Source organism: Pelophylax lessonae, assembly GCF_965119305.1.
Source record: "Pelophylax lessonae genome assembly, chromosome: 1".
NCBI classification, from domain to species: Eukaryota; Metazoa; Chordata; class Amphibia; order Anura; family Ranidae; genus Pelophylax; species Pelophylax lessonae.
Window position 1 is genome coordinate 344801332 of NC_138768.1, and position 23178 is coordinate 344824509.

The window sequence follows — 23178 nt, forward strand, 5'->3', positions numbered from 1 at the left end:
ATGGGTGGGGTGAAATAGCAGAATGTAGACACATAGCATGCAGAATGCAGACACTAGGTACAGATGGGTAGGTCAGATGCTTCCCATGGCCTTTCACTTGGGGGATGCATTTGTGTCTGATAACATTCCAAAACAGCTCTAGTAGTGATGGAAATGGTTTACATTCTTTTCCATCCACATTTCATGTTGGCTTGCCAGAATAAGGGCCTGTGCCGACGGGCTTTGGTTCACTTTAGAACTGCTTCTCTCCCCATGTAAGTCTTTGGGAATGCAAAAGAAGCTAAAGCAGGTCAACTATCCATACGGGAGTCATTTATGTGAAAAATAGTTTTTTCCCGATGTAGGGTAACAATTCTTTTTTTTTTTTATTTCAAAGTTTTATTGAGAACATAAACAAGAAAAATACAGTTATATTTCAGAAACAATACAGCATATCAGGAAGATCCATATAAAAATACCATAATCCATCATAGTCAAGGTGCTGCTTAGCATCAGAACAGCATCTCCAACAATACTCAATTCCAAAATATATTTTCAAAGCAACAATGCTACTTGAAACTTTATAAAATAAAGAAGTTATCACAAAATTCTATTGAATACCAATTCGACAGGCGATAATCCTACCCTATCTAGCCAGGGAGACCAAACTGCATGAAATTTGCCTGGGCACCCTCTATGCTGAAAGACATACTTTTCCAGGCATAGTGAGTCGCCCATTGGGGCAATCCACTCCTTCCTAGAGGGTGAGTCAGTCAATTTCCAGTGCCTAAGAATCAATTTGCAGGCCTGAAAGAGGGCCCTAGCTATTGCCTGCTTAAAGGGTAACTCCACTTACGTGGCGAAAAGAATAGCAAATAAAGAAAAAACAATATAGCGTATACAATTGAGGCACAAATCATATTGTAATTGAATGTTATTAAAAATGACCTTTCCTTTTCAATCTGCAGCTGTTGTAATTTTCTGAAAATGCAATGCAATATGGCCACCTGGAGCTGTTCTGTACACAGAATGTGTACTGACCACACCCCAGAAACATAATTTCCTGCTTGTATGATTGGCTCACCAATTTTCCCAGAAGTCTGCCTAAGATACAAGTCAGATTTCTTGCATCCCCTGCAACAAAATGTAATTTTTGGTGGGATAATCCCAATAGGAACACGTCTAAAGGGATGCAGGCCCAGCAACTTTCCTCATTAGAGCTTTGCAGCTGCCACAGCTGATAGATAATTATGAAACCCCTCCCATTTGACCCACTCGGCACAGAGGAACAAACAATTATTCCTTCAGATGAACAAAAGGTAGGAATCTGCAACAAAGTTTGTTAAGATCCTTGTAATGTACACAGATCACCCAGAGGGGAATGTTTTTTTTTTCAACAAATGTGGAGTTACGCTTTAAGGTAACAATTCACACATCACACATCAAACATCAGCATTAAAAAGCCATGCCATTCACATCTGTGCCATGTGTATACATTCAGATAGTGACGTTCACATCCTCGTCGTTTATACATTCAGATGGTCACGTTCACATCTGTGCCATGTGTATACATTCAGATCGTGACGTTCACATCTGCGTCATGTATACATTCAGATGGTCACGTTCACATCCTCGTCGTGTATACATTCAGATGGTCACGTTCACATCTGTGCCATGTGTATACATTCAGATCGTGACGTTCACATCTGTGTCATGTATACATTCAGATCGTGACGTTCACATCCTCGTCATGTATACATTCAGATCGTGACGTTCACATCTGCGTCATGTATACATTCAGATCGTGACGTTCACATCTGCGTCATGTATACATTCAGATCGTGACGTTCACATCTGCGTCATGTATACATTCAGATCGTGACGTTCACATCTGCGTCATGTATACATTCAGATCGTGACGTTCACATCTGCGTCATGTATACATTCAGATCGTGACGTTCACATCCTCGTCATGTATACATTCAGATGGTCACGTTCACATCTGTGCCATGTGTATACATTCAGATCGTGACGTTCACATCTGCGCCGTTTATACATTCAGATGGTCACGTTCACATCTGTGCCATGTGTATACATTCAGATCGTGACGTTCACATCCTCGTCATGTATACATTCAGATGGTCACGTTCACATCTGTGCCATGTGTATACATTCAGATCGTGACGTTCACATCTGCGCCGTTTATACATTCAGATGGTCACGTTCACATCTGTGCCATGTGTATACATTCAGATCGTGACGTTCACATCCTCGTCGTGTATACATTCAGATGGTCACGTTCACATCTGCGTCGTGTATACATTCAGATCGTGACGTTCACATCTGCGTCATGTATACATTCAGATGGTCACGTTCACATCTGCTTCGTGTATACATTCAGATGGTCACGTTCACATCTGCGTCGTGTATACATTCAGATGGTCACGGTCACATCTGCGTCGTGTATACATTCAGATGGTGACGTTCACATCTGCGTCGTGTATACATTCAGATGGTGACGTTCACATCTGCGTCGTGTATACATTCAGATGGTCACGTTCACATCTGCGTCGTGTATACATTCAGATGGTCACGTTCACATCTGCGTCGTGTATACATTCAGATGGTCACGCTCACATCTGCGTCGTGTATACATTCAGATGGTGACGTTCACATCTGCGTCGTGTATACATTCAGATGGTCACGTTCACATCTGCGTCTTGTATACATTCAGATGGTGACGTTCACATCTGCGTCGTGTATACATTCAGATGGTCACGTTCACATCTGCGTTGTGTATACATTCAGATGGTCACGTTCACATCTGCGTCGTGTATACATTCAGATGGTGACGTTCACATCTGCGTCGTGTATACATTCAGATGGTGACGTTCACATCTGCGTCGTGTATACATTCAGATGGTGACGTTCACATCTGCGTCGTGTATACATTCAGATGGTCACGTTCACATCTGCGTTGTGTATACATTCAGATGGTCACGTTCACATCAGCGCTGTGTATACATTCAGATTGTGACGTTCACATCTGCGCCATGTGTATACTCTCAGATTGTGATGTTCACTTCTGCGTCCATGTGTATAAATTCAGATCATGACATTGACATCTGCATTATGTGTATACTCTGATTGTGTAGTTCACATCTGGGTCATGTGTATACATTCAGAGCGTGACATTCATATCTGCGTCATATGTATACATTCAGATTGTTACATTCACATCAGCGTCATGTGTATACATTCAGATCGTGACGTTCACATCTGCATCATGTGTATACATTGTGACGTTCACTCTCTTTCTGTTTTTCCCTATTGCAAATAGTCAGCAATAGTTTCCTATTGCAAACGCCTATATACGAAAACCCCTTTAAACATTTCTACCGGGTTTAGACTCGTTTGCAAGCTGTTAGAAGCATTTTAGCGTTTCAAATGCCTATTAATTTCCGTCCTGAACGCATTTTTTGCAAGCTGTTAGAAGCATTTGGCGTTTCAAATGCCTATTAATTTCCTTCCTGAACGTATTATTTTGCTTTCAAGAAAATGCCTCTAAACACAACTGCCTCTAAACGACTATAAAAACTCAGTGTACATGAACAGATAGGATAACATAGAGGAGAGTTCAGGGGGCTGCTGAAAAAAAATACCCAACTGCTCCTAAACGTCCGTTTGTCAGCAGCAGCGTACATGAGGCCTAAAAGTCACCCACACTGATGAGTCAGCACTATAGTTTCTGTGCATGTACGCCTGTGAACCATGTCTTTTCTTTTTTTGGAACATTGTGTCATCTTTGCGACCTGCCACCAAGCTGAGCTTTGCCTCTTCAGAACTAACCTCACAGGAGAGGTCTATCCCAGTCAAGAAATGACATGCTTCACCCAGCATGGGTGTATATTGTGAGTTTCCTTTAGAAGAGCTGAGACCTGCCCTGGCATCGAGCAACAGATTGTGCTATGCAACATAATCTAAAGTAGTTCAAGAAAGAAGCCTGGTCTGAAGGGCCGAAAATAAAACCGTATATATACACCTTTCTTCTGATTCAATGCTAAATCCCCAGATACCCACACAATGTTCCTCTCTGACAGAGCTTTTTTCAGTCACACATTTTCTCCATTATTCTCCCCATTATTAGTATAAGAAACCCTATAGTGTCGGTGTACTTCAATACAAACAATATAAAAAGACAGCTATAGCTCATTATTAAGTGGGAGCGATATATTGAAGGCAAGCACACAGACGCATTTGTGTGAAACAAATCAAATTCTATTTTGTTTGTGATTGTATTCCCAACTTCCTTTTATTTGCAGTGCTGGGTGAAATTATATTTAATAATTCTTTTTTTCTTGCAGGAAAAGATACTCGCTATCTGTTGCTTTAAGCGTATCGGCAATGATGATCGGAGCTTTTGTAGCAGCCAGGTATGAATTTGTAATGGGCTTTTGTCTGTGCTGTGACCAAAGGGCAGGCCTTCATTTATGGTTTTCTGAGATTTCTTTTGTGTAAATACAACATTTTAGAGCATGAATCTTTGTTACTATTTTACTGACTGATTTATCTATTTTACTGATCTTTATTCTGTGCTTCTTTTTGCTTTCCCGGGCTTATTATTTTCCATTAAAGATTTTTTATTTCTTAATAAGTCCTCTTTCTTTTGCTTAAATGTGCAGTTTTATATTCTGTGATTGCAGGTTACTAAAACTATAGTCCGGAGCAATCCATTGGCTGAGCAAACTTCATTTCTTTTGAAGACCTGATTCCATTTTTTAGTTTTTTACTAGAACTATAGGCAAAGCTTTTTTTTTTTTTTTTTTTTCGTTTTGGATAGAATAAGGGAGGGTTATAACCCCCTCTAAGATTTTTTTTTTTTTTTTAGTTTTTAGTTTTTTTAGTAGAACTAAAACATTTTTTAGTTTTTACTAGAACTATAGGCAAAGCTTTTTTTTTTTTTTTCCATTTTGGATAGAATAAGGGAGGGTTATAATCCCCTCTAAGATTTTTTTTTTTTTTTTTTTTTTAGTTTTTTTAGTAGAACTAAAACATTTTTTTAGTTTTTACTAGAACTATAGGCAAAGCTTTTTTTTTTTTTTTCATTTTGGATAGAGTAAGGGAGGATTATAACCCCTCTAAGATTTGTTTTTTAGTTTTTTTTAGTAGAACTAAAAAATGTTTTAGTTTTTAGTAGAATTATAGGCAAAGAGTAAGGGAGGGTTATAACCCCTCTAAAAAAAATTTTTTCCCGCTATCTGTGTCCCTTTTTGGAGATTTACCTTCAGTTCCTTTCCCAAAGCCAAATAGGAAGTGAGAGTAAATCCCTCAAAATTAAGGGAATCCCTTGGGGACCCCCAGGTCACTAGAACTAGTTTCCCAATTGGAAGAGTTCCCCTCTATTACTTTTCGGGGGGCAACCCACAATTTGGGATTTTCTTACTTTCACTTTCAATGATAATGATAAAGAGGAAAAATAGAGAGGATGAATATTCTTAATGGGGTAATAGACCGCAATAAAAAACTGACAGGAGTTCTAATCCCTCTTCACGCTATCCAAAACTAAAAAGTTAAATGTTTTGCCTTTAGTTACACTTTAGCTTACATCAGATATTAGTCAGTGCAATGCTTAAGTCTCATACACACCACTAGTTTTTTTTGTTTAACCCAGTGGGTTGAATGAAATAAAAACTGACAGCTCAGGTCGGAGCCACTGTACTAACAAACCGATGGTAGTACATCGATCTCCCCTGCTGTGCTTTTGTGTTCTGAAAGGGGGGCGGCCGCCCTCACCGGAACACTCCGGAAAGCCAATGGCTCAAAGTACTGATTGGGAGCTGGTAGCAGACCTTTTTAGGTCATGAGCCTTCGACAGAAGCCGGTCAAAAGGCCGGCAGCTGTTGGACTGGATGCCATACACAGGGATGCTGGCTGACAGCCCGTGCCCATGCCGGCTGTCAGCCCATTTGTACTAGGCTTAAGTCTCAGTATGAATGATCTTTGTTCAGACAGACAGCCCATGGAAATGATGGCAGGCATTGCAGCAGTGTGAACACTTGTGTGTTCAGCTGATGTCTCTGGGGATCAATATCTATAGGCAAATCTCCAAGATTCTCCTGAGACCACTGTCTTGAGAAGTCTAAATGAGCCCATACGAACAGCAATTGTCATCCGGCCCTGCCAAAATAAAAGCAGAACAGTCAGTTATCATGGCTCTTTGTGGATATCTTTGCTGTGCATTGTTTAAAATTACCTGTGTTAGCTAAACATTATAATTTGGACCTATACATAAGCAGCAAGCCCTTACAACTGCCACGTGAATAGTTAGTTACCTTGTAGAGCACCCAAGAACCCTAATCAGATGATGCCCTGGTATTCACCTTTCCACTGAATACTGTGCTCAAAAGCTTAGCCCCCTAGCCTGCCTCATTATCGCTTAGTGAGACCACCTGTCATAGATCATTGGTAAGACCAGAGAGATAAGTGATGGTGGCCTTGCAACCACAGGAGGTGGTCGAAATCTGTATAATAGTGCCCACTGAATTGTTGTTGTTCTGGACCTTCGATAGGGTTGTTTTACCAAAGCCAAATATACTGTTCGCTTTGCAAGTTTAGTTGCACTCTGCAAAGGAAATTTTCCCTAGAGCTTAGTGAATGTGGTGAGGCTTCACTTTGCAAAGAGTACACAATTAAATGCAAAGAAAATAAAAAAAAAAGCATTTTGCTTGCACATAAATGGATGATGGAAGTCATTAGAAGTTCACCGTATTCACTAAGCTATAGGGATATTAGAGTGCAACTTCCCTTGCAAAGTGAAAAGTCTGAACAGTCAACCCCTATGTGATCATTCATGAAAGGCACTTTTAAAGAGGTTGTAAACCTTTACATATACCCAGTGAAGTGACTGGCCTCTGTGATACACAGAGATTAAACAAATCCTCCTACATGAGTTGTACCCATTTATCTGCAGTCTTCCCTTCTCTACAGCCCTTAAAAATGCAGAATATAGAAAGCTTGTCTGAGCTTCCAGAAAACAGGGGGCAGCGATATGAAATTACACACTACAGAGCTCAGTGAGGGGAGCTCTGACAGCTGATTGGAGAGAAGGGACACACCCCCTGCACACAGGAACAGAGCTGAGGCTGTTAATCACATACTGTGTGCTGGACATCCTTTCCCTGTCACCTTTTTTTCTCTTGGCGTCAGGAAAACTTGTCAGAAGTGACTCATTATGATAGCAGAGGATCAAAGCAGAAGACAGAAATTATACTGATGCTGGCCATACACTATATGAAAAATCGTCCGAAATTCAATCATTTGGACAGTTCATTCATTTTCAGGCAGTTAATGGGCACAAATCGGTAATTGGTTGTGACTTTTTTGAGCCAAAAAAAAACTAAGGTAAAGTTTGGAAATTTTCTGCCGAACAAACGATAAATTGAAAGGTTAATGTGTTTCTCGTCCAAACTGTTTACACTTTGTATATTTGAAAAAACAAACAAATAAAAAACTGCATCATTTATGCCCATTGAACGATTTATCGGTTATTATATAACGGCACTATCGCTTGCTCTCACGCCCGAGTGTTCGTTTCTTTTTAAATGAGTTTGAACGATTTTTTTTCGTATAGTGCATTGCCAGCAGTATTGCTCTTAATTAATCCTAAATACACACTATAGAGGGATATGCTTTGTTCATATTTCATGTCTGAGGTTTAGTGCCCATTCACACTACTTGTCAGGCGTCTGGTCAGCCTGACAAGTCGCGGTCCATTGTGTGCTACGGGAACCGTTCTAATAGGAGCGACTCAAGTCGCTCCGACTTAGAAAATAGTTCCTGTACTACTTTGGGGCGACATCGGAGCGACCTGCATTGACATTCATTATATGAAGTCTGTGTAAGTTGCGCCGAAGTCGCGATGCACGTGATTTCACAGGTCGCCCCCGAAGTCGTGCCACGGTACTCGTTTTACATGTATGTAACAGATTCAAAGTTTTAATATTTTTTTTTTTTAATGCCTTGTTTAAATTAGACTGGTAATGTCACATATGTATACTTTTACCTGCTATGTATTGAATACTTACTATTGAAAATGGTCAGCATGTTAATGTTTTTTTTCAGTTTTGATCTTTCTTTTAATTTGGAAGGATACTGCATTGTGTTGTTGAATGACTTGTTCACAGCTTCATATGGGGTTTATACCAAAGAAAAAATTAACCCTAAGGTAATTATTTCAATTAAAGTATATACTGGTGATATCATACTAATATATAATATAATTAAAAACTGGGAACAATTCTAAATGATTTCTACTACCCTCTAGTGGCAATATGTAGCATACATGTAAAAAACAATTAGAGAACCTTTGTCAAGTTTTCTGAATTTCAGATCAACTAAGTGTTCTTCTTTCAATACCCAGTTTTTCTATGATTTTAAGCTGAAAAAGATCTATGTCCCTCAATTTAATTTTAAAAGACAAACACCTTACATCTTCATAAACCCTAGAGGATATAAATGAAAGAAAAAAACTGTATTAAGCATGACCCAGTTTACCAGGGAAAAAATCCTTCATGACCTCTTCATGACAACTTAATAAATCTGTGGATCAATGTGATGTGTATTTTTAGAACTATAGGTAACCCTTTATAGTCTGTTCTTCCAAGACAATATCCAACCTATTTTTCCCCTATTGTACCTACTAGCACATGTTTCCATGCAAGATTTTTCCACGGTTGCATAGATCTTTTTGTCCCTTCATTTCCAATCCCATGAGATGCTATCCTGGCTGTTGTGGTGATCTTACAGCAAACTTATTTATGCAAGGAAAAGCCAAATGTTTACCTCTCCAGCATTTTCCAAAAACATGCAGAGTATTCTCTGATTGGATGAGATGGAGAGGCAGGGCAGTGCTCCACCTTGTCCAATTAGAGAACACATTGCATTCATTCAGAAAACACAAAGAATTCTCTGAATGGTGCCTGTGCCAAGCAGCTGACCTCCTGTGTTCAGAATGCAGAAGGTACCCAATCGGCAGGAGATCCAAAAGCTGGAGATCACTGGAGTAGCGGTGTCTACTTTAGTGATTTCCAGTTCCTGGGGGATCGTCAGGTTTGCTATACACAAATTTACATTGATACAAGCTGGACCAATGTGTAAAATATATCCATACTTGTAAAAAATCTAATTTCTTCTTCAATTTAGACCAATTTGTATTCTGCTACATATTTATGGTAAAAAAAATCCCAATAAGCATTTATTGATTGTTTGTGCAAAATTGAAAGCGTCTACAAACTATGGGATACTTTTATGTAATTTCTATTTATTTATTTATTTTGCTAGTAATGGCGGCGATCAGCAACTTATAGCGGGACTGCAATCAGACAATAAGGGGGTGATTTATTAACTTCTTGCCATCCGCGCTATAGCCGAAGTACGGCTACATCGCGGACTCGAATTTCCGGGAGGCCTTCTCTATACGGCCTCTCAGAGAGCGCGCATCGGGGAAAATCTGTGTTGGCCGTGTCTCTTGGACACAGCCAATCATAGATCGTGGTAAATGGCCAATCACAGCGGCCATTTACCACGTGATCGGCCCATGCAATGAGAGATGATCTCATATGTAAACGTATGAGATCATCTCTCATCGCCAGCGCTCCTTCCTCACACGGAGACTGCAGTGTGAGGAAGGAGGAGAACCGATCAGCTGTCGGGGACACAGTGGAATGTAATCAGGGCACTGATCACCAGTGCCCTGATTACTACAGTGGTAAAAAAAAAAAACAATGTGCCCACCATCAGTGCCCACAGTGCCCTCCATCAGTGCCCACAATCAGTGCCCATAGTGCTGCCAGTCAGTGCCCATCAGTGTCTGCTCATCTAGGCACTGATGAGCACTGACTGGCAGCACTATGGCCACTGATGGTGCTGCCCATCAGTGCTCATCAGTGCCGCCCATCAGTGCTCATCAGTGCCACCCGTCAGTGTCCATCAGTGCCACCCGCCAGTGCCGCCTATCAGTGCCCATCAGTGCCGCCCGTCAGTGCTGCCTCTCAGTGCCCATCAGTGCCACCTCTGTGCCCAGCAGTGCCACCTCTCAGTGCCCAGCAGTGCCGCCTATCAGTGCTCATCAGTGCCGCCTATCAGTGCTCATCAGTGCCGCCTATCAGTGCTTATCAGTGCGGCATATTAGTACCTCCTCATCAGTGCCACCTCATCAGTGCCCATAAGAGCCACCTCATCAGTGCCACCTCATCAGTGCTCATCAGTTCAGCCTATCAGTGCCCATCAGTGCCGCCTCATCAGCGCACATCAGTGAAGGAGAAAAATTTATTTATTTTCAAAATTTGCTCGCAGAAAATAAGAAAAACTTTCTTTTTTTCAAAATTTTCTGTCTTTTTTCTTTTTTTTTGTAAAAAATAAAAAACCCAGAGGTGATTAAATACCACCAAAAGAAAGCTCTATTTGTGTGAAAAAAATGATAAAAATGTCATATGGGTACAGTGTAGCATGACCGCGCAATTGTCATTCAAAGCGTGAGAGCGCTGAAAGCTGAAAATTGGCCTGGATGGGAAGGGGGTGAAAGTGCCCGGTAGGCAAGTGGTTAAAGGCAAATAGACTGTGCAGGCTGCAAGAGCTTAGTGAATGAGGTTCAGTTTGCAAAGAATACCCAATCACATGCAAGGAAATAAAAAAAAAAAAAAAAGCATTTTTGCTTGCACATGATTGGAGAATGGAAGTCAGCATAATTTCCCCTCATTTACTAAGCTCTGGAGCAAGTTCCCATCAGAATGCAACTTCACTTGCAAAGTGAACAGTCTATTTGCTTTTAGTAAATCAACCCCTAAGTGACACATTTTTGGGGACTAGTGACATCAATACTGTGATCAGTGCTAAATAATATGTACTGTAACTGTACTAATGACACTGGCAGGGAAGGGGTTAACATCAGGGGCGATGGAAGGGTTAAATGTGTCCCTAGAGAGTGCTTTCTAACTGTTGGGGGGTGCTTGTACTGTAAGAAGACAGAGATTCGTGTACCTGCTTTTCAGAAACACAAGATCTATGTCTCCTCCTGTCACAGAACGATGATCTGCCTTGTTTACATAGTTCTGTTTGCCTCTGGAACAATCGGTGGGTCCCAGCTGATGCCCTTGCTGGACCCGTTGATCGGCTCCCGCTGTCTAATCACAGCGGGAGCTGGTCGCCCCAGACTAGGAAGAGCGAAATCACGTACAGGTATGTGATTTCGTGCAGAGAGGCCACCCTGCTGTTGTAAATGTACGTGGGGGAGGTCCAGATCCCGATAAAGCAAATCTGCTGTTTTGCCCTGCATTGCTAAGGTATAAGCTTGCTTTCAAGTGAACCTTTCACAAAAGAGATATGGGGGCTGCCATTGCGTTTCCTAGGTACTTGTCAAGATGCTGGCCTGCTAACTTCAATACTTGTTCTAGATTTGTGACTTAATGCATAGAAAGCAAGAGAGTGAGCATCACAGAAATGTAACTAACAATCTGTTTTCAATCATGTCTTTAATTGGAGCCAAATGTATATATTGATTATATCCCTGTATCATCTCTTTTCAAATTGTTGTAACAGAAGACTGGATATTGTTGTTTGATTAATTATACTTTTTTCAGATTTTTTGCAGTAGCTTAGATATAGTTTAAAAGTGAAAGTCCATCCAACACTAGGATTAGGGATGGGTTCAGGCGTGTTTGGGATCATAGTCCTAACCCACCTGAGCCATCCCACCAATAAGCCCTCACTGCACACCGCCAATCATAGGCAGTGAGACATTTCCCGGCGCCCGCAGCTGCACATACACACGCTGCCTATGATTGGCGGTGTGCATTGAGGGCTTCCTGGTGGGACTGCTCAGGTGGGTTGGGACTACGATCCGGAACAGGCCTGATCCCATCTCTACTTTGGATAGAGTGAGCAAGGTTTGAAATGACTGTCAGTTTTTTTATTTCTGTCTGTTCCCATTGAGGAGATTTCCCCTCGCTCTCTGTGTGGTCACCATTACAGGAAGTGGAACGGAATCTTCCTAACATTAACACAGCCAGCAGTAAAACATATGACAGATATTATAACTATCCAATTTAAAAAAAGTCGGAAATTTCATTTCACTTTTCAGTTCTAATACCCTTTTATTTTTTGTTGTGTAATGTTACAGGAATTGGGAAAATATGGAGTCATTTTTTACAATGCTGGTTTCATGATTTTGCCAACATTTTTTCTTACTGTATGGACTGGAGAATTTGACGAAGTAAGTTGTGGCTATTTTTACACTCTATGCTATGATGATGGATGCTGATGCCCTTGCATGTTCCTAAAGTGTCTGTAAATACTAGCAATGAACATCTTTACTTTGCTACCTTTTTGGTCTTTCAAATAAATCATTAAGTGCAATTATATACTTTGATCATGTCAGAAATTCAGAACTGTCTTTTATACACTTTCTGTGTTATCCCAAGGAGTTTAATTAGCCCTCCTAGTTCTTATCTTGGACTATGTTTATGTTGTTGAGATAGAAGAGTGGGCAGAGTTTGAGTATTTTAGCAAAAACACTCGCATAGCAAAAGACTTGACTTGTTCAAACTATCCACAAGTTAAAGCTGAACTTCAAAGCGATATAAAAAAAATAAAAAAACACTTATTTTTAAATGCAGTAGTAAAGTTACTTAACCACTTACCGCCCTGGCACAGTACATTTGCTGCAGTGGGGCAGCACGTGCATACTCAGTCACATGTATATATATAGTCAGGTCCATAAATATTGGGACGTCGATACAATTCTAATCTTTTTGGCTCTATACACCACCACAATGGATTTGAAATGAAACAAACAAGATGTGCTTTAACTGCAGAATTTCAGCTTTAATTACATCCAAATCAGGTGTAAGGTATAGGAATTTCAACATTTTGTATATGTGCCTCCCACTTTTTAAGGGACCAAAAGTAATGGGACAATTGGCTGCTCAGCTGTTCCGTGGCCAGGTGTGTTATTCCCTCATTATCCCATTTACAAGGAGCAGATAAAAGGTCAAGAGTTAATTTCAAGTGTGCTATCTGCATTTGGAATCTGTTGCTGTCAACTCTCAATAAGATATCCAAAGAGCTGTCACTATCAGTGAAGCAGGCCATTATTAGGCTGAAAAACAAAACAAACCCTTCAAAGAGATAGCAAAAACATTAGGTGTGGCCAAATCAACTGTTTGGAACATACTTAAAAAGAAAGGAAGCACCAGTGAGCTCAGCAACACCAAAAGACCCGGAAGACCATGGAAAACAACTGTGGTGGATGACTGAAGAATTCTTTCCCTGGTGAAGAAAACACCCTTCACAACAGTTGGCCAGATCAAGAACACTCTCCAGGAGGTTGGTGCATGTGTGTCAAAGTCAACAACCAAGAGAAGACTTCACCAGAGTGAATAGAGAGGGTTCACCACAAGATGTAAACCATTGGTGAGCCTCAAAAAACAGGAAGGCCAGATTAGAGTTTGCCAAACAACATCTAAAAAAGCCTTCACAGTTCTGGAACAACATCCTATGGACAGATGAGACCAAGATCAACTTGTACCAGAGTGATGAGAAGAGAAGAGTATGGAGAAGGAAAGGAACTGCTCATGATCCAAAGCATATCACCTCATCAGTGAAGCATGGTGGTGGTAGTGTCATGGCGTGGGCATGTATGGCTGCCAATGGAACTGGTTCTCTTGTATTTATTGATGATGTAACTGCTGACAAAAGCAGCAGGATGAATTCTGAAGTGTTTCGGGCAATATTATCTGCTCATATTCAGCCAAATGCTTCAGAACTCATTGGACGGCGCTTCACAGTGCAGATGGACAATGACCCGAAGCATACTGTGAAAGCAACCAAAGAGTTTTTTAAGGGAAAGAAGTGGAATGTTATGCAATGGCCAAGTCAATGACCTGACCTGAATCCGATTGAGCATGCATTTCACTTGCTGAAGGCAAAACTGAAGGGAAAATGCCCCAAGAACAAGCAGGAACTGAAGACAGTTGCAGTAGAGGCCTGGCAGAGCATCACCAGGGATGAAACACAGCATCTGGTGATGTCTATTCGTTCCAGACTTCAGGCTGTAATTGACTGCAAAGGATTTGCAACCAAGTATTAAAAAGTGAAAGTTTGATTTATGATTGTTAATCTGTCCTATTACTTTTGGTCCCTTAATATACAAACTGTTGTAATTCCTACACCTTTCACCTGATTTGGATGTAAATACCCTCAAATTAAAGCTGAAAGTCTGCAGTTATCACATCTTGTTTAATTTTAAATCCATTGTGGTGGTGTATAGAGCCAAGTAGATTAGAATTGTGTCGATGTCCCAATATTTATGGACCTGACTGTACAGGATTGTGCCTTTTCCAGGTTAGGAGCATGTAGCATGCTCCGCCTGTGATTACTATTACCGGTAACCAGGTATCATGTGATCGCTATGATTGGTCAGAGCGATCACATGATAACAAAGTAAGCAAACTGTCATAAATGGCTTCCCATTTATGAACAGCTTACTTAATGTTGTGATCTGTGATTGTCCCAAAGCAATCACATAGTACCTGGCTACCTGTAAAATTTGATTAGCTTAGCCAATCACAGATCACAACCATAAGAAAGCTGGTCATGAATGTTTAACCTATTCATGACAGCTAAAACTATTGCTTCATACAGTGATCATCAATGTATAAGCAATAACAGTATAAAAGGAAAAAAAAAAGTCGCTGATAGCCCACCTCCCCCAGAGTAATACAGTGTCACTATGGTGACACTGTGCTACTCTGATGACAGAGTATAAAATGTAATATATAAAATGTAAAATTAAAAAAATAAATAAAATGTAATTGTTTTTTTCTAACCTACTGTCACCAGTCAGTATCCCTATGCCCATCACTGCCAGATCCGTCATATGATGACGCAGTACTGCACTGGTCACAGTATGTAAAAACATTTTTAAAAAATTGTGAACAAGTTTATTTATTTTTTTTAATTTCTTAATTTTCAAAAAAATTTTACAAAAAAACTTCAAATAACTCTTACTAAATACATTGGACTGTCTACTTTCCAAAATGCGGTAATTTGGGGGGGGGGTTACTGTTCTGGCATTTTGGGGCCCTCAAGAAATGAGAAAGGTCGACAATACATCAGGGGCATATTAATTTGCTGCATTCTTAGGAGCTTCCATGGAACATGCTGATAGGAAGAGAGAAGAGAATCAGCAGAGGGAATGTAAGTGACCTTGCTGGATTACTTACCTACAGTAGAGAAATGTAAAGTCACCAACCTAGCTGTGCAGACTGTAAGGCCTGTGTTAATGACAAGGCTGGATGGACAGAAATACAAATCATTTGGTGGGTTAAACAGTTCCCATATGTATTTCAACTGTTATTATATTTATAATATTTACCTGTTTACTTATAGTCAAGCTTTAATACTTAAAATGATTGTAAACCCTCACCTTGTAAAACAACCTATTTAGTTTAAAATAGAAATGAAAGGCAAAACATTTGTGTATAGATATAAAACAAAACCTTTATAAATAGGTTTTTACCCTTTTTTTTTATAATTGATCACATTCCCTCTGTCCTCAGCTGCATAATAGCCCGGGGGAGGAGAAACAGCAGCACATTGAAGTTCCCTGTAAAAGGCTGTGCAAGGAAGGGGGGGGGGGCGGTGTCAGGACAAGTCTGATCAATAGAGGAGAGCGGGCTGAGTTTCCAAAATAGATAGAGAACTGACTACCATGTGTTTTTCACCTTAGTGTGGTCAGCTTTTAATAGAAAAGCAGATAGACTAGCAGGAACACCAGAAATTTCACACAAAGAAAGCAATACAAATAGAACACGAGACTTTCTCATACAAGTACACGGTACAGCAGGAAAATATCAGAAATATGAAGTGTTGGCTTTACAAACGCATTAAATCAAGTCAGCTCTATAAAATAAACAAGGCTCACAATGGAAGGGTTATTGCTCCGGGTTGGAAGGTAGGCTGCTGACTGGTGGCACAAAAGGGTTTGGAATTATAGTCCAACATTCTAATCAGACCGAATCCTATCATGATATCAGAGCTTCAAGTGCTGGTTGGAGTCTCACTCTAACCGTGTCTCTGCCTCCATGGATTTAGGTTGGGCTATGTTGTTCCTCCAATTTTGTCATCATTGTCTTCCTTATCCTTTCTAGGCGTTCAATCTCCTTCTACATCTCATCCACTTGCCCCTTAAGAAGGAGGTAGAAAGCCTGTACAGCAGCACTATCATTCACATTCTGCTTCTGCAAAACAAAAACGTCACACCTTAGGCTTAGACCTGCGTGCTGCAGGGTGAGTTAAGGGGGTGTTATCATGAGCAGACTGGGGACCTAGCGAAATGTTGAACCAGTCATCATCTACCCATCACATGCCTGTGATTGATGGGTAGATCATGATTGACTGGTTGCTGACCCCAGTCTAGGGGTTAGAGCAGGGGAGTCCAGTTCAATTTCTTTGCGGGCCGCATCAGCAGTATAGTTGCCCTCAAAGGGCCAGTTTATCTCGGGTGCGCTACATATAGAGTGCAGGGTTCAGGAGTGTGCTACGCACAGAGAGCAGGGATTAGGATTGCGCTACGCACAGAGAGCAGGGATTAGGATTGCGCTACGCACAGAGTGCATGGTTCAGGATTGCGCTATGTACAGAGTGCAGGGTTCAGGAGTGCACTACGTACAGAGTGCAGGGTTCAGGAGTGCTCTATGTACAGAGTGCAGGGATTAGGAATGCGCTATGTACAGAGCGCAGGGTTCAGGAGTGCACTACGTACAGAGTGCAGGGTTCAGGGGTGCGCTATATACAGAGTGCAGGGTTCAGGAGTGCGCTACGTACAGAGTACAGGGTTCAGGAGTGCTCTACGTACAAAACGCAGGGTTCAGGAGTGCGCTACGTACAGAGTGCAGGGTTCAGGAGTGCTCTATGTACAGAGTGCAGGGATTAGGAATGCGCTATGTACAGAGCGCAGGGTTCAGGAGTGCACTACGTACAGAGTGCAGGGTTCAGGGGTGCGCTATATACAGAGTGCAGGGTTCAGGAGTGCGCTACGTACAGAGTACAGGGTTCAGGAGTGCTCTACGTACAAAACGCAGGGTTCAGGAGTGCGCTACGTACAGAGTGCAGGGTTCAGGAGTGCTCTACGTACAGAGTGAAGGGTTTAGTAGTGTGCTACATACAGAGTGCAGGGTTCAAGAGTGCGCTATGTACAGAGGGCAGGGTTCAGGAGTGCACTACGTACAGAGTGCAGGGTTCAGGAGTGCACTACGTACAGAGTGCAGGGTTTAGGAGTGCACTACGTACAGAGTGCAGGGTTCAGGAGTGCACTACGAACAGAGTTCAGGGTTCAGGAATGCTCTACATACAAAGTGCAGGCTTCAGGAGTGCGTTATGTACAGAGTGTAGGCTTCAGGGGTGGGCTATGTACAGAGTGAAGGGTTCAGGAGTGCGCTACATACAAAGTGCAGGATCTCAGAGTGAGTTGTGTACACAGTGTAGGCTTCAGGGGTGCGCTATGTGTAGAGTTTAGTTTCAGGGATGCCCTATGCACAGAGTTCAGGGGTGTGATATGTACAGAGAGCAGGGTTCAGGAGTGCTCTACGTATAGTGTACGTAGAGCCCTCCTGAACCCTGCACTCTGTATGTAGAGCACTCCTGAACCCCGCACTCTGTATATAGAGCACTTCTGAATCCTGCACTGATTGCAGGGTTCAGGAGTGCTCTACATACAGAGTGCAGGATTCAGGAGTGCTCTACATACAGAGTGCAGGGTTCAGGAGGGCGCTACGTACAGAGTGCAGGGTTCAGGAGTGCGCTACATACAGAGTGCAGGGTTTAGGAGTGCATTACGTATAGAGTGCCGGGTTCAGGAATGCTCTACGTACAGAGTACAGACTTCAGGAGTGCGTTATGTACAGAGTGCAGGCTTCAGGAGTGCGTTATGTACAGAGTGTAGGCTTCAGGGGTGCGCTATGTTCAGAGTGCAGGGTTCAGGAGTGCGCTACGTACAGAGTGCAGGGTCTCAGAGTGAGTTATGTACACAGTGTAGGCTTCATGGGTGCGCTATGTACAAAGTGCATAGTTCAGGGGTGCGCTATGTAACAGTGTTGGGTTTAGGAGTGCTTCCTTGCATCTCTCACTCCTACCTGACCCAGCTCGAGTACCTCCCTGTGTAGGCTGCCCAGCCTTTGGCTTCAAAACTGGGTGCTAGGGCCACATGACATGGCCTGGCAGGCCAGATTTTGCCCCCAGGTCTTGTGTTTGACATATGTGGGTTCAAGAATAAGCAGCAATACCTTTCTTCTGCAGGCTTCCACCCCACTGTACGATTGGTTCCCAAGCTGCTACTTTTCACTGTTCGCCATCCAAGGCCTCTTTTAAATGAGGATGTTAAAGGCCCACCCACATACCAGGAGTATAGGTGAGGGGAGGAGAGCGTAACCGAATGAATGTTCTCCAATATACTATTACATTTATATCTTTAGGAAAAAACGTATATTAACATTCCATCGGCCTTGTACACTTATTTATTGTATAAAAACGTATATGGCACATAAGATTCTCTGTCTAAAGAGGAGAGTCCTCTTCCTCTTTCAGTTATTATTATAAGCTGTATTTTTCCTCAAAGGATACAGGTGACTACATTTCCTGACAGTAGGAATACGTGTTTTACCAACAATACTGACCTATCAGTTTACAAATAACATTTCATTGATATTCCCTTGAGTAATATATACTGTATGTGCTTATTTCTTTTAGACAATGCAGTATACTGAGTGGACAAGCATTTCCTTTGTTTTTCAATTTCTCCTTTCGTGTTCATTGGGGTAAGTTATATATGTACAGTATATGCCATTTTTTTCATCATTGCAGTTATGGCACTAAATAAAATTGCCTTTTACAGCAGTCTACTACCATAACTCCTGTGGGCTTTTGAAGTCAGATACATACTATGAGATTATCAAATGTGTTCCATAGTCCTATACATGAATTTTTTTTAGGCTGGCTCTTTTTGAGATAATTTTTTCACTTTTCTTATAAAGCACCTAAGAAAATATTTTTCGTGCATATTCATAAAATATTTTCTAAATATATGCAGCTCCTTGCTGCAAAGGCCAGTTATAAGTGTTGGCAGTGGTCATTTGTTTCTAATCTTATTTATATGTCCCTAAAGTGTTAATAAACCCAAAAAGAAAGATTTATTGTATTGCAGCTTACCAATTTATAGATGTACTAGCTGCATTCGTTTTTTTTTTATTAGGTATTCTTTTTTTTTATTATTTCCATCCGGAGATCTAGCTAATAAGTCTGTTGTTTTTCAACAGATCTAGCTGTCCTGCAGATGTAGCAGTTAGAAGGATTAAGACAAACCATTTAACACTGACAGGGGTGCTTACAATGATCAGGTTTTATAAATTTAAGTAAAACCTTTATACAAAACCTTTAACAAAACTATTTCTATAACTGTTTAACCACTTGACCTGCCCAAGATTTACCCCTCTTCATGACCAGGCTACTTTTTGCGATACAGCACCGCATTACTTTAACTGACAATTACGGGGTCGTGCGACGCTGTACCCAAATAAAATGTATGTCCTTTTTCCCCCCACAAATAGAGCCTTTATTTGGTGGTATTTGATCACCTCTGCATTTTTTATTTCTTTGCGCTATAAACAAAAAAAATACTGACAATTAAAAAATAAATACATTTTAAAAAAATGATATATATATATATATATATATATATATATATATATATATGTATATATATATATATATATATATATGTAATTTTTTTTTCTTTCTGCTATAAAGCATACCTAATAAAAAATGGAAAAAATCCAGTTTCTTCATCAATTGAGGCCAATATGGATTCTGCTATATATTTTTGGGGAAAAAATCCCCATAAGCTTGTGCAAAAGATATAGCGTTTACAATCTATGGGATATTTCTATTTATTTATTTGTTACTAGTAATGGCAGCAATCAGCGACTTATAGCGGGACTGCGATATTGCGGCGGGCATTCTGACACTAACTGACACTTTTGACACTTTTTGGAAACCACTGACACTGTAGCAATGTTTCCAGGCCTTAAGCCTGAGGTGGGTCTGCCATCAGTACCGGTAACACTCCCAACACATTTAAGTTGTGAACCCAGGTGTGAGAACTGAGACAATGACCATTCCGGCATCTTTGGTTGGTTTTGTTTATTGTATTTAGGGGATGGGAGAAGGGAATGAGTGGGATACTCCTCTGGCTCTTCTAGGCTTAACTGGGACTCTGTACAAAAAATGCTCACTAGCGCTGTCTTGACGCCAGCTGAATGCCAACAAGCGCTTCCTGACGCTTGCAAATACTGCTTGGCTGAAATAGTGCTGGAACCTCGATTTTAACTTGTTTGTTAACTCAGAAGATCCAGGACTGTAGAACACTTGACTCCTGACACTCGATTTAGCTCAAAAGTCACTGAACAACTCCCTCCAACCCTTCACTGGCTGAGGTAGCTCCTTGTCACTGCTTGTACTGCTGCAACTCTTAACTCTGTACACTACACACTGTACACTGACTCTTCAGGGCCCACCCCCGGGTACCCCCTTTACACTTCAGGGTCCTCTGACTAGGTACCCCCTCTAACACTTCAGGGTCCTCTGACTAGGCACCCCTTTTACAGCTTGCTGACTCCTGGATCCCTGGAACCTTCTCTGGAGTGGTCCCCTCTACACTAGACCCCTAGGGGCAGTTCACAGTACTCACGACCTTGGCAGGCTTTCCTGGAACTGGACCCCTCTTCCTCCACTTGTCCTCGGCACACCAGATCCCTTCTGCAGCTCAACTCAGCACTCTCTGGATTCCCGGGCAGCCACCCGGGACACCCAATCCTTTTGACAGGAGGAGAGACAGCCCTACCCTCCCTCCTGGGACTCTGCTTCCCGCCAAAGACGCTGCATCATGCGTTCCCTCACTTATACCCACTCCCAGAATCTGCCTTCTGGGGTAGATACAGGCCTGAGTGTGTCTCTGATTGGGATTCCTCCACTGCCCAACGAGAACCCTCTCATGGAGCCAGTGGGGAGACTCCTCTCTCAGCAGACACACCTAGGAGACATGACAGCCAGCTGAAATCATTGCTCTGCTGTTAGGCAGCCAAGGCCCACTATACTTTTACCTAGCACCTACCTGTAGGGTGCTACACACTAATACAGTGATCAGGGCTTCCTAAATGCATATGGAGTGAGGTTCGCGCTACTTCCGGTTCCCGACCCACATCAAAACTGAGGCTTGGAACGCACGCCGGCTTCATTGGACGGAGCGGCGGCCGCACAGGTTTAGTGGATTGCTGGATAGACTTAGTGCAGATCTAAGGGCACTTTTACATGTGAGTGTAAAACTTTTTAATGTTTTTCTTTAAAATAAACTTGAATTGGATGTTGCGCAATGGTGGCTATTAACTGATTACATGAGTGCATGAGAGAGGAGCTTGTTGGAGCCAACAAAGAGTCAGTACCGCTATACGTACCTGGGACTACACGAGAGATCCATAAAGAGAATTAAAAGACGTTTATATTGATCAGGCCCATACTACACTACCGTTTGGTGAGTGTGAATTTTGGAAGGTGGTGGATATAAGCACGTTAAAATTGGGTGTATCACCATATAAGCAATTATATGCAAGATATCGCTATCCAGCACAAAATGGATTTAATAATGGACACTTCATTTTTATATATATATTTTTTACACAGATATATTTTAATTTTCATATTTTTTGTTGCACATTGTTAGTGGTGGTGAAATATTTATATTCTATGTTGATTTGGGTCATTAATAGTTCACCAATTGGTTAGTGCAGCTACCATAGATTTGTATTTGTATACACTCCTGTGTGAAGTTATTCAAGCTGCAGCAAACCATATATTAGTTATAATTTCACTATTTGGTTTGTGCTGGTGACACATACTCAAAAAAGTGCTAAAATATGCACTGTTACTGTACTAATTACACCGACTGGGAAGGGGTTAACATAAGGGGACGATCAAAGGGTTAACTGTGTGCCTAGCCAGAGTTTTACTACACTGTGTTGGGTGCTTTTACTAGAGGAAGTAGGAATTTATTCCTTGCTTTGCAGGGACAAGCATTCCATTCCCTCCCACCTATCAGAACGGCAATCTGCCTTGTTTACATAGGGAGATCGCAGTTCTGTCTCTCTGCCTGATGATCGGCAGGTGCCGGCAGACATCAAGTGCCCAGTACCCACCGATCAGCTCTCACTATGTGTAATCACAACAGGAGCGAGCCAGGCGGCGGATCACATTCACCCCCCCCCCCCATACGGAATTGTGGAATCATGCATAAATACGTGATCCTGGGCGCAGCTGCTGTCTTGTAGCAGTAAGTGTGAGCTAGAGATTGGCTTAGAATTTTTTAGTATATCTAAATCTGCTAGTACATCTAAAGCAGCTTATAGATGATTCAGTTTCAACGGGTTGAACCAGGGGTAAACTGGCAGTAGATGAAAGAGGTAAGCCTCATAACTTCCACCTAGCAACACTAGGGTCACCAATTTGTATGCCAACCACAACAATACCTGCCTGGAATTTGCATGTTCTCCCAGTGTCTGCATGGGTTTCCTCCGGGTACTCCGGTCTCCTCCCACACTCCAACGGCATTCTGGTAGGTTAACTGGATTCTCTCTGAATTGGCCCTAGTGTATGAATGTGATTTAGGAACATTAGATTGTAAGCTCCTTGAGGGCAGGGACTGATGTGAATGTACAATATGTATGAAAGCACTACATACATTTTATAGCGCTATATAAATACCTGTAATAAAATAACTAAATAAAGGTCCCCTCTTGCAATTTGACATGGTTGCAGTTGTAGCAAAGATTACATGTGTTTCCATGCCAATATACGACCTTTCAGACTAAGAAGTATTTAGTGAATACTGTAGCAGGCACAGGAGACATGTTCATTTGCTTCCAGATATTGATATTTTGTTGATTTTGTGTGTTTTCTCCTCAGATTTTTACTGATATATGCAATAGTGCTCTGCAGTTACTACAACTCAGCTCTTACCACGACAGTCATTGGCGCGCTTAAGGTAACTGGGATTTGATTTTGTAATCATTCTGATAGGTCTTCATAGATGTTTAAAAT

The 23178-nt window shown here is 41.5% G+C and overlaps 1 protein-coding gene across 1 annotated transcript in view; it reads left to right on the forward strand.

Moving 5' to 3' along the window:
* SLC35D2 (solute carrier family 35 member D2) overlaps nt 1-23178 on the forward strand; it is a 171661-nt gene that overhangs the window by 59818 nt on the left and 88665 nt on the right. The window contains exons 6-10 of the mRNA XM_082259648.1: nt 4344-4412; nt 8101-8203; nt 12155-12247; nt 18781-18848; nt 23044-23122. Coding sequence (XP_082115774.1) covers nt 4344-4412; nt 8101-8203; nt 12155-12247; nt 18781-18848; nt 23044-23122 — 412 coding nt within the window. The remainder of the gene's footprint in view (nt 1-4343; nt 4413-8100; nt 8204-12154; nt 12248-18780; nt 18849-23043; nt 23123-23178) is intronic.